General features: G+C 38.2%; 1 protein-coding gene across 1 annotated transcript; it reads right to left on the reverse strand.

Annotated features, from left to right (window-relative positions):
* Window positions 1-5,720: 5,720 nt before the first annotated feature.
* Window positions 5,721-7,050, reverse strand: LOC144026281 (uncharacterized). The gene is made up of 5 exons (XM_077532865.1): window positions 6,557-7,050; window positions 6,371-6,417; window positions 6,225-6,275; window positions 6,116-6,148; window positions 5,721-6,036 (listed from the first exon to the last, which is right to left on the reverse strand). The coding sequence occupies exons 1-5, from the start codon at window positions 6,681-6,683 to the stop codon at window positions 5,806-5,808; spliced, it is 489 nt and encodes a 162-aa protein (XP_077388991.1). The 5' UTR covers window positions 6,684-7,050; the 3' UTR covers window positions 5,721-5,805.
* Between the last annotated feature and the right edge of the window lie 5,985 nt (window positions 7,051-13,035).

Below are 13,035 nucleotides of genomic sequence, written 5' to 3' on the forward strand. Positions count from 1 at the left end.
AATAAAGGACTTACTGCAAAACTATTTTGCTTGCAATTAATTTGTGAATATCGCTGAATTTATTATTCTATTGATATTGTATGCAGGCAGGATCTAGCTAGTTAGCAAGCTAGCTCTTGCTTTATCTCTAGCTATCTAGTTAGCTAGCGATAGATAGCTATATGTAGCTGTTGTAGCTATTGTAGCTATTGTATAATATAGCTATAGAAGTCATACTGTATCATGAATATAATCTACAAGAAGCAAACATGGAAGGAAATTTAGTTTAGAATTAGAAAAGGAGTATTTTTTTTTTCAACCAGTATGCTAAAAACACGCAAAGAAGTTGTTAAAGTACTGTAGCCTATGAGTCATGGTGAAAAGTTTTCAAATGGTAACCTCGCAAAATAGGGATTTTTTTTTATTATAATATTTTCAGTTGAAGAGGGCATTATTTGTTTTTTTTCCCCCCTTGTGCTAAGCGAAGGCAAACTTGTGTGAAAATCTGAAACCGGCTTCATCTCAGGGAGTAGCTCGAAAAGGCCTGCAGAGTTGTCAGTTTGCGCGATGTTTTACTTTCAATACAAAGAAATAGCTCGGTTGTACTTGGGTAAGGATCGATAGATGCCATTTTTTTCCCCTCCATCTGCAGATACATTGGTTTGTACTGTATATATTTATATTTTAGGGTCGAAATGTTTCATGTAGTTTCACTATACACAGAAGTTGTTATCCCACGGTGGAAAATGGCTTTTGCTGGAAACAAAAACTTTGCATGAAAGAGAAAACTGTATATTTTAAAGTAATAAAAGTTTGGCCTTTCTCTTCGCCTGGTACATATGGAGACAACTGCTCTGCACTTGCACTTTGATATGCTTGTTACTGAGAATTTTTCACCGGAGATTCCTGGAAATAAACTAATTAGAGCTGAAGAGGGAGATTTACTCTGAAGTCGATCGTGACTTCAGGAGGTAGAGTGCTGCACATGGAGATAAGCTTTGGTGAATTAAGCGGAACACTTCATAGGCAAGATGTTAACATGGAAATAAAATTGTATGAATGCGAAAAGAGCTGCTCTTGGGTCAAAGTGCTGAGTCATGTGCTGCTTCTTAGTGGGATTTGAACTGTTGGGTGCAGCTTTTATTCATTGGATATGGTTCAAACCAAGGTTATTTCTAATTATATTCGAGTTGATGCTGCGGATCACCTGGTAACAACATAGGTTGTAAAAAAAAGTGGGTAACGAGAGGAATCAGACAGACAAATATTTTGTGGCCTGTGTTACATTAATTCTTTTTCTCAGGTTATTTCAAGATGGGGAAACACAACTCATTGAAATTCCTATTACCTGCATTAATTGCTAATGTGTCTTGTTATGTTTTCTATAGTTCTACGGGTTATGCCCCATGTGTAAGACAACGCTCACGGTTTATCATGCCTTTAACATCCTGCAATTTAGCAAGACTGCAGCACAGCAAGTGTGCTCTAATTAATTGAGCTGGCAACTCATCATGCTTTGTTTATCCTGCTGCTCTTCTCTGCATACTTATCAGACTGGATATCAGACTGGATATGTGTGTTATTTGTTCTCTATAGAAAGGAAAAAAGGTGCAACAATATGAGTAAAACACTCCAAGGTCAGCAAAAAAGGGAAACAACAAGGCGTGTGTACACAGCATCCAACATGAACAGTGTCCTGGCTGTAACAACTAACAACCCTTCAATCCGGACTTGGAAGATAACAAATTGCAATACAAGAGGGGTTTGTCAGCCTCATTCTTTTTAAAGACAAATCTCTGCTCTCAGATGGGCACTGACTGATGCTACTTAAAACATATTGCCTCGTCATTTAAACAGAACAGTAGGTTTTAGTTGTCGTCAAAGTCTGAATGTTCCCTTAATTTTTGTTATTTTTTTCCAGACCATTTTATGCTCTCCTGAGGTGAAATTCATTTGAATATGGCATGTTTTTAAAGCATTGTTTTTAAACTTCCTTATTTATTTATTTATTGTATTATTATTAAGTTCAGCTACTGTACATGTTTTCAACCTCGCCATAAGGCGTAGCAGCTACAACAATTTCATATTAAAGGAGAAGTCAATCCACATTTTTTTTTTTTTTTAGACATGTTCTATGCCACCCCACTGGTCTAAATATGGTATTCTGGTTATTGTTGCATGAGTGGAATATGAGTGAAGCAGCAAAATCCAGACATTTTTATCCATCTCAGGGGGCAGCCATTTTGCCACTTCCTGTCGACTGAATATGACATCAATTTTGCTCAGGTCTCAGGTAACTATCAATCATAGCGCAACTTCAGAAAACAGGTGAAGTGTGATTGGTCTTTGCTTGAGCCCTGAGCAACATTGATGTCATCTTCAGTCGACAGCAAGTGGCAAAATGGCCGCCCTCTGAGATGGATAAAAATGGCTGGATTTTGCTTCATAACTCATATACGTACATACAAATGTAATATTAATCAGAATGTCATGTTTAGACTAGTGAGGTTACATATAACATTATTGGCAAGAAATGTTTAAGGTTGACTTCCACTTTAAAGCACACACTTGGCTTCAATGATGTCAGCAGAATGCAGCGTTGGAAACTTCCTTTTTTTTTTTTTTTGTAAATGCATTGCCTAGGACAGAAATGGGCAACTGGTTACATGCAGCCCACAATTTTTTGAATTTGAATTATGTTTCCCCTACAGTACCTGAGCAGTATGAAGTTGTAATAATACTACAGACATTACTTACTAGCGCTCCTGTCAGACTTCTCGATCAGAGAAGAATTAATTAAGTTTGTTCTGCCTCTGATGAGCCAATTTTGTGGTAGTGTGAAAGGGGCTCTTCTTTTTCTTTGTTGATTTGTGTTTACCGCAGGAACAAATGTTTTGTGCTACTGCAAGCGATATCAGTTGGATGATACATTGTGTTTTGAAGCAGACTATGAAGCAGAACGTTTTGGATGTCAACAGCTTTATATATTAATCCATTATTGCCCAATTTTTAGACAACATTGGCCAATTATATGGGAGCTGTGTCCGTCTGTTATAGGTATACCGTTATTCTTTTCTAAACCTGTGCGCTACATCATTTTATTTTTATCGTGGCCATTCATCCTGAAGGTTAAATTGCCCGTTTCCAAGGCTTTCATTGTTATTTGTATCACTATTCTAGCCATTTCTGTTCCACATCTCGGAAGCAACAAAAAAAATGTCTACTCTCACTCCCATTTATCTCAACCACTGGAGGCATGCGCAGGCCAACACAATAATAAACAATACATGAAAGTAACATACTTAAGAAAGGCATGTGCAGTTTTACAGAAGAGGGCAAAAGCAGAATGGCATTGATCAAAGAAAAATGCACTGAAATTTTCAATTTGCGTTTGAAGTGGGCTCCACATTTGAAATGTAACTAATGACAAGGAGGATTTTTATTACATCGCTGATTAAGAATGAATGTGGAATAAGTTAAATTGGTAAGGTCTGTAATTCTGTCTGATGTTTTATTCCGATCTGACTCTCAGATCAGAGGGAGGAAATCTCCCTTTTCCTCCAATTCTGTGTGTTCGGTGTGTATGCGTGTGTCTTCTTTTAAAATGCAGCTGAGTGTAACTGTTGTTTGGTGATGCTAATATTGGTCTCATGGTTTCAATAAAAGAAACATTGTGAGGAGAGAAAAAATAAAGAAAATGAGTCACAGGGGGGTAAAGAAGTGAGGGAAGCGGCAGACAGACAAGGAATTGAGAGAAATGGCAATAAAAGACGAAGAGAAATGTAGAAGAAAGAGAGGAGCAAATGAAAGCAGAGAGGGACATGAGCCAGTGTGTAATGCATAATGCACACGTCTGGTTTCCAGGCTTAACGTCGCCTGGAGTGAATCCCATGGAGACCACCAACTGAGCATGATGCACACACACAAACAGAAACATATGCTGCATTTGCTGAATTTCAAACAGTTTTTCCAAGTTCATTTCTAATGGCCGGTAGATTCATTCAGAAATGCAATTGAAATGTATAGAAACGCTGTACAGCAGAAAGAAAATGATTTGAAAATGTATCATATTAAATACAAGACAATTTGAGCCCTCTATTTCATGAGTATATATTTTTTTCCCCCTTTAAAACACTGACGTATATGATTTGACACATGCATTGCATAGATAATCCATTAGAGGGCAGTATCACTCAGTTGATGACTTTTCCAGCAACCTTGCAAGATCGCCCAATTGAGAAAGGAGAAACACCTATACTGAATAATAGTGGGAAATGTTCTTTCTGATTTTTGGAAATACTAATATGTTTGATATATCAAACATATTAATTTATAATAAAAGTTTGGACGATTATAAATGTACAAATTTAAAGCATTGTGACCGGATGTATCAAATATGACACAAATCAAAAGTCATATGTGGAGTTGGATTTTCAAAAAAAATAATTTGTTTGTTTTTTGAAAAGGACCAATAAATACTCTATTTACAAATAATTTAATTTATGCAACTCAAAGTGCTGAACAATTAAAACATCCATAATACAATAAAAACAAAAAGCCATCCCTCCACCCGATGTCCCCATGATTGTACCCACAGACACACACGCAAACCACAACATGGCGGGGCACAGAATAACCCTGTGAGAAAAGGCACTCATCAGAATTTTCTGTCATATATGGTTCAGGCTTCATATAAAGACAAGTTATAGATATTTTAGTAACAGTCTAGTCTCAGATTGAGATTTTACAAAGACTATATTTTGCAGGGTCATTTTTTTCAGTCCTACAACTAGATTCTTTAGGCGTTTTTTTTCCCACCATGCAAAGTTTTCCCATAATGCGCTTGGCAGAAACCTCCAAAATGGAGAGAAAGAAGCTTATGGCTAATCCATGTTCTCTCTTACGTATTTGTTAAGTTTTCCCATTTATTCATGCATCTCTCGAGATTTTGTGCGGTTTCCTGTTATCGATTTTGTTATTGCTCATCTATTTTTTGTTGGCTATGTAACATCACCACACAGACTAAAAGACTTGATAAGACTGATGTAAAAACAGTGGAGATTTCCACCTTACACTAAGCGATCGAGGGCTCCAGGTGGAGGAGTGGAACAGTCACTTGCCTTCAGTGCCGGTTGGCGTGGGTTCGTTTCTCCGCCTGGGAGACCATGTGTGTGGCTTACATGAGGTAAGCTTGTGTGAGTGGGTGATTAAAAATAAATAAAATAAAATAAAAAGACACTAAGTAATCGAGATGACGACATCGCCCTTTGACTCCAGTAAAACGTGAAAAATATCTTCTGATTTATAGTTTTTTTTTAGTCTGAGGCGGTGAAAATCGTTTCATGTAAGTCGAGCATTAACTCTTTGACTGCCAGCCATTTTCAGAAAAGGTAACCCCATAGTGCCAGCTGATTTACAGAATTTTACCGATCTTTCAAGCTCCACAGAAAATGTTGTGTTAGGACTATGGAAACGCGGATACTACCAAATGAAAGATTGAAGTCTCATCTTTCATCTAAAAAAAGTTTGTTTCTACCTTATTCGGATCTTCAGTAATCAACAATAGAAAACAGCTTCGTTTCACCCAAATCCTCTATTTTCTTCCAAAATACGGAGAAATCAAGCTTTTTGTGAAACGGTGTTATTTCATGCACTCTAGTGAATTTGGCACTTTTTTTTTTTGCATGAGTGATTCTACAAACACCTAAACTTCTATAAAACACTACCCCAACAATAAAAAATGTTTTTTGATTGCAAAATAACAGTTTATTTACATGCAACAGTAGCAATCCGAACAAACAATTTGGAAAACTCTTTGCAAACTATTTACACGTGCGCAACAGTTTTTGTCAGTCTGCTTCTGCATGGACTGATTTGCGTAGAGGTTGGTATGATGAACGATGTGCTGGAGAAGTTCATCCGTGATGAAGAGCTCCAGGATGTCAGCTGGCAGGTGGGAATTCGGCTCTGCTGCAGCATCCCTTGGTCCTGGTTTTGCAGCAAAGGGGAAGATGGTTGGCTACCAGCCCACTTCATGCCAGCCAGAATCTTTGGGATCTGCAAATATACATTTCAATATCATATATTATTTTAGAGCACTGTGATGCAATGTGTGTGTGTGTGTGTGCATGTTTACCATTTTTTCTGGATGTATTGGTTGATGCACATTCTGTAAATTATAGAAGACGTTTACCATCAAATATTTTATTAGTGCTGTGGAGAATCTTTTTTTTTTTTCTTTTTACCTTTGTTCTGCTCACTGTGAGAAGGGTCACTTTGGGCCCTATGAGGAGGAGCTGAAAGAAACATATACAATTACAATACTATCGAAAGACTTTCCTTTTATTGTTGCGGTGTATTGAAAACGTTTTTTTGTTTGTTTGTTTTTTACCTTTCTTTGTCGTAGAACCAGCGGTCGGACGTTGCTGTGAGCACGATCTATAAAATATACATTCACGTTTGTATAGGTAATAGATGTTTTAGTGTATATCAGCACATTTACACACGCTGCTAGCAGATCGCCCGAAAAGTTAGGAAAGTAATCTTACTAGCAATCTCTTAGCATGTTAGCGCTTACCTTCACGTTCTTTGGAAGACTGTCCAAGACTGTCTTGCATCGGACCCATAGTAGTCGTCATCGTCCGATGAAATGTCATCTGTGCATACGTGCTCGGTTGTGCACCACTTTTCTCCGGTGTTAGCATCGCTAGCCGGTGGGGCCTTAGGACGTTATTAGCATCGCTAGCCGGTGGGGCCTTAGGACGTGGTCGAAACGGCCGCGTCACCGCTTCAACTATGACTTAACCCCGTCATCACTGTGCTCTTGAGCACTGGTCGATGCTTTAGAACTTTGAAAATAAGGATCAAGCGTGAGCTGATTGCCATCTGTAGCCTTTTTGACTCCCTTATCCAAGTTCGCCATTCTCTCCCCCTCAATACTCTAGCTCCGCCTCTCTTCTTCTACTGTTGTCTCCTACCCGATCTTGTCCAAAAGACTCATCACAGCCATCTAGTGGCCAGGAATACTCATTATAGTAACCCGATCGGCTTGATACTTGGAGCACAGCTGCCCAAGGCTTTCCTCCACCCGTTTACATAAAAAAACATAGTAGACGTCAATTGACGTCTATGGCGGCCTATCCTAGGATTATACTGAACGTTTTTAAACGTTTATGGCGGTAAAAGAGTTAAACATCGTTTGAGCAATTATCGTCACACTTTGTACTGTTATGGTTGCATATATACTTTTAGCAAAGCATTCACACACTTTCTAACTGGACGATGGGAACCATTTTACAACAACACCGAAGGTCAGGGCCAACGCTCTCGAGATAACAGATGGAAATTCACCACACTTTGTGGGCAGAGTGAGAGACTGATAAATAGAGACAGATTCAGGGAGATCATCTGCCGACACTCTTGTTGAACAATCTCCAGCGCATTCGAAAATCACTTGGCTGTATGACATTGCCGTTTAGCACAGTATTGAACTCATTCTCAGCCTCACCATTGAGTCCTTCCATGCACTTATCGATAACAGAACTCGAAAAACGACACTGGCTGTGTTCCGGGAAGAATTTTAAGACATCAATTTGACACAAAAATGATGCAGAACACGGGAGTCAGTTTAAATAAATAAATAAAGGTAATAAGGGCTTTAATTAACAGGCACAGAAAAAAAGTTCATAGAATTTCACGCCTTTTTGAAGGTTATTCAAGTTCATTCCTGGAATGTTTTAAAACATAACCACTTATATTCTAAATATATTGACAAACGTAACATCTTTCTCTATCAACATCTTTCTCTATCAACAATAATCAACATGTTTCGTCAGGTAGAAGAGTGAAAGAGAAGTGCTTTATTTTTCGGGTCGTGCAACATCTAAAGATCACTGCCCACTTTCTGTCAAGCAACTGCTTGGAGGTTCACTGCTGGACAGACAATCCTAAAAATCCCTGATAAATACACAGGGGCAGCACTAACATGAAACATTTGTGTTTGAAATCATAGCTCACACCTGAGCCTGTAGTTTGCTGATCTTGTTGTGCCGTGTTCTTTGAAAGCTGATGTCTGTCAGGCTTCATGATCAAAAGTTCACTCTGAAGAAGAAAATCTTTTGAAACTCGACTTTGAACTTGAGTCATAGCCTTCAGTTCCAAACAAGTAGAACCCACGTAATAGTCAATAGAAAGCGAGGAGTTTGCTTTCCTGTGTCAAAAACGGCACATGCTAGTGACAAGCAATAATTAAATCTAAGTCAATCTTATATCCATTATACATTTATTTTTGGCACTATACATTGAGAGAATCATCACTCAAGTCTCGTCAGATAATATGTAGATGGATGTGTAAATTGATTAATTCTTTAAGCCGTGAACCAATCTTGTGTTGTTTGCACAGCTATTAATGAACATGTTAAGGGGGCGGATCTATATTGAACCACTAGCTGTTTTCACTGATAACAATAAGCAAGCACTCGAAGAGCTGTCTCAACTCTGTTGTTTGTCTACCTGCTTTAGAGGTATTCCCAGCTTCCCAGCCGCTTTTAGAATACAACATTAAAATAAATCACAGCGGAGTGCTAATGAGAGTAGAAGAACCATCCCAAATAGCTGAAAAATGATAATGTGCCTCAGCCACAGGCGTTACATCCAAATTGTCTGTGGAATAAATGTATGTGGAAGGCAGAGAGTTAGTCTATTTCTGTACTGACGATCTTTTAGTCTTTAGACTCTCTTCTTTTGCTTCATGCTTGTAATACATTATTATCCCTGATGGGAGATGTGTGTTGAGGAAAAAAGCTTGCCATACAATAGACTCAAAATAAAATTGGGAGACATGTGAAGACACATAAAAACAAATTTGAAAGTAATTATGCCTGTATAATATTCTGACAGTGCCACAAGGAAGGGTTTAATTACATTTGTGATCTTCCAGTGGTTATTTTACGTATTCATATTTGGTCCTTCAGCAGTGTTAATATTTATACATAATATACAGTATGATATGTGTACTCTTTTTAACAGAATTTCTTCATTAGATTAGATGGTAAAGAAACACTCATTCCTACGTACAAAAGCACTGGATCTCAATATTTACTTAAAGCCACACTGTGTAAAACTGACCACTAGCACGCAGGAGCACGCACACTACGGTGGCTCAGAGAGCCACGTGCAGCTACATTTGCAAAGTTGTCCTTTGGGCATCCTAAGCAGGAAGATGGCGGCAAAACAGCTACGTCTAAGTTGAGACCTCAGCCATGCAATATAATTAGTGATTACTAGACCAACAATTGAGATCAATAGTGGGTTTTTAAATTGAATGAATTATTAGTTCACCACCAGATGGCGCTAAAAATACACACTGTGGCTTTAAATATACAGTGAGAGCACATAAATTTAAGTATTAGGAGAAAATGGGAATGTATTAATTGTAACTAAAAATATGCCAGACAAGGCCCAAATTACGTTGTGAAGATGAAAGAGCACTCAGCAGCTACAACCTGGCGTACAATATCTGTTAGATTCCAGTCCAAAACGGAATCGAAAAGCAAATAAGAGAGCAATCATTTCAATACCAAACAGATGCTTATGCGTTTGTGTTCATTGCAACGACACCTTTCAACAAACCCTCACCATTGTCACATTGAAAGCCATCTTAATGAAATTATCCTCGAGACGTCTTTTATCGTGGTTTTGGTGTCCCAATTGATCGTGGGAGTTCATCTTTTGACTGTTCTTTTGCTCCTGGCAGGGTAACCCGGGGCAAACAGGCCTCGGGGACGCTCAGGATGTAGAGACGACGTCTCTCAGCTGGCCTGGGAACGCCTCGGGATCCCCCTCGAAGAAATGGATGAAGAGACTGGGAAGAGGCAAGATTTCTTTTTTCTTTTTTTCGTTCCAGGTTCAAGCTAATCATTTCTATTTCTTGTAGTGTAAGTTAAGATAAATTCATTAAGAGGCTAATTTGGGGGCGGGGAACTACTTTTTTGAAGTAGTATTCATCCAAATAATCAAAGTGGACCAACAGAGTTACCGTAAATGGAATGTTCCTAGGAATATGAACTCGCCTTTATATTAAAAAATAAATAAATAAAGTCTACAAGGTCTTGTATAAAAACGACACTGAAGCGTCAGAGAAAATCATGAAAAGGTCACTTTATTTTGCCATTGCATACTGGTTTCCTCTGCAATGTTATGCATTTTGTTTTCCTCGCAATGCGCATTGCAGAGAAAAATTCAAATGAAGTGTTAAATTAATCTATGGAAAACTCAAGGCCTTTTAATCTTGCAATTGGGTGCTTGTTTATCAGCACTAAAAATTCTATGCATGAAGGCTGAAGCAAAGCATTATAACAGTGCTTTATACTCACTATGGAACATTAAATCTGAACCTGAATGGCATGCTAAATTTAAATCAACGGTTTATGGTCCTTTGGAAAGGGTACGCGTTGCCACAAAAAAGAATATAAAAGCTTGCTTGACAACTTAAGTATTAACCATGTTTCATACTTTCACAGAACCGGCCATTTATACTACAAAGTACAATGTATTACTGCAAAACTTTATTCACAGAAAAGTAACGGGCTTCCCTGAGCATATATTTTTTTTCAATTGAAATATTGAATTTCCAAACAACTTTTTGCATAATCCAGGTGTGTACAATCTAGGGCCCGGGGGCCTTTTGCGGCCCACCGTCTGTATTTAAGGTGGTTTTATAAAAAGCTTTTATAATTTACATAAAACGAAAGAAAAAAAATCACAACTAATAATAATATTAATAATAATAATAATAATAATAATAATAATGGATCAGATTTATATACTGCTTTTTTTGGACACTCAAAGATGCGTTACAGTGGATACATTATCCATGCGCTCACACATTCACTCTCTGGTGGCGGTAAGCTACTTAAGTAGCCACAGCTGCCCCCTGGCAGGCTGATGAAAGAAAGGCTAAAGAAAGTACTTACAAAATTTCTTTTCATAGCACCCAGATGAAAAAGAAATTAACGTACAGAATTAAATTGTGTGAATCATAATTGTATGTTATGCTTTTTCCCTCTTGTGAAGCTCATCTTAGTACAGTTTTGTGTCTGAAAGTGGAGGTGAGATTATACTATGCTTAACATACTGTCTGAGCAGAACTATTACTTGCTGCAGTGTTGAATACCCAAACATTAGGAGAGTCCTTGGCTTTTTGCTTTATCAATGTCAGGGTTACCTGTTTGACATCTTTTAGACACGACACAAAAAGGAGAGAAAACACTCAGTTCAGGGCTCGCGAGGAGAGAGGAGAGGAACTGACTGACAATTCACTCCTGCACTCTCTGAAGATTCCTCTCCTCACCCTCTCTATTTATTTGGTTTTTCACGCCCCTAGTTACATGGGTGTTCCAACCCTAAAAATGCAAATGCAAGGCATAGTTGGAACACAGTGTACTTGTTTGTCTATGTGTTGTGCATGTGAGTGGAAAATTGCTGAGTACATGTGTGGTCAAGTTTGCAATCATTTCTTGAACAGAAAACAGGCAACCTCATTAGACTGGCTCGAACCATTTTGCTGCGTTAGATGTTGTGGTCCATCAGCTTTTTGAGTCATCTTCAAATTAGCCAGGCTATGTGAATGTGAGTGGGAACAGAGCAAAGCATTCTTCATTGCAAGCAGAAGCAATTCTTCATTACAGCAAATATATGATAAGATAACATATATGGCCAGGCTATGTGAATGTGAGTGGAAACAGAGCAAAGCATTCTTCATTGCAAGCAGAATAGATAAGCTTGAGTTGAGTTCTTCATTGCAGCAAATGTATGATAACTTATTATTTACAATTATTCCTACAATCAACCAACTGATTGTCAACATAAATATGTGTGTATATTAAAACTATGACATTTCTTTGCATATCTTTACATTGGACACCCCTGACAAGCATTTTTTTTTTAAACTAAAAATGTACATTTACAGAAAGTTTTGTTGTGGGCAGATTTTTTTTCCCTTGGTGGATTTCTTGAATTTCCTGAATTTACAATCCTAAACTAATGTCCAAATTGCATGACTATGTCTTAATCCTGTACTACTGCAGCATAAGAAGGGTGACATTTGCAATAAAATTCTCAGGTGCTAACCTCAAGCTAGTTAGGTAAGGAAGCGGATAAAATATTTCCTTCATCATCTGACATCACCCTCCTTAATTTATAGAGAGCTCTGTGGCTTGCTTTTCATTCCATTTGCACTGGCCCGGTCACTCCTCAAGCACGAGTTCGCGAAAAGTCAATTACGTGAGAACAGCACGGTAGACTGACTCACTAATCACATGCCACTTTTTCCTGAAACAAATTATTTCCCTGAATGTTCCCAGTCCTTCGACATCATACTTACACACGGGCGTTTCTGCTTAATGGGTAGCTTAAACCAAACCGAGTTAATAAACGGCCTCTTTGCTCCTCCATCATCACACACGCAAAATGTTGGGAAAAAAAATTGGCAGCGTTAGGAAATGTAGGCCTAATTTGTTTCTCCTCACCCTTGTCAATGGGATTGTTTAGATGCATTTTTTCTCATGCTCACTCCCTTTCAAGTACAAACACACAAATCTGCTTCACTGCAGCAGCTGCTGGGCTTGCATCTTATTCAGTAGGGTATTGATTTCACTCCTGGCATCCTGCCCTGCACTCCCCTCATTATTATGCCCACTCTGCCCAGAGTGGAGAAGAGCCAGCAACACCGCTGGGTGAGAAATAGTATCGGCTGAAGACAAAAAGGAACAAATTTCTAGTTTGTACTTACTGCTCACTTGTTTTAACCCATTTAAAGAAATGTGCGTATTTCCAAATGTACTAAGTAGCTCCAAATTGGTATCTTGCCAAATCAATCAGTCAATCAACCAATCAAATCAATTTATTTCACTCTTTCAAATAAAAGAAATGAAAAGGGACAGAAAGAAGTAAAACTTGTTTTGTCTGCCCCTAATCAACACACACAAAAAATCAACACAAAATGAATGACACCAAGCGGTCAAGACGCTTTTAGTGTTACAATACTACCTAACAATT

Source organism: Festucalex cinctus, chromosome 9 (genome assembly GCF_051991245.1).
Source record: "Festucalex cinctus isolate MCC-2025b chromosome 9, RoL_Fcin_1.0, whole genome shotgun sequence".
Lineage (NCBI taxonomy): Eukaryota > Metazoa > Chordata > Actinopteri > Syngnathiformes > Syngnathidae > Festucalex > Festucalex cinctus.

Excerpts from the sequence above, each read along its gene's own strand:
- LOC144026281 (XM_077532865.1), bottom strand. The coding sequence starts at position 6,683 with ATGCTAACACCGGAGAAAAGTGGTGCACAACCGAGCACGTATGCACAG. Across the intron at positions 6,418-6,556 it reads GTCTTCCAAAGAACGTGAAG|ATCGTGCTCACAGCAACGTC; the intron begins GTAAGCGCTAAC and ends TATATTTTATAG. Across the intron at positions 6,149-6,224 it reads TCACAGTGAGCAGAACAAAG|AATGTGCATCAACCAATACA; the intron begins GTAAAAAGAAAA and ends TATAATTTACAG.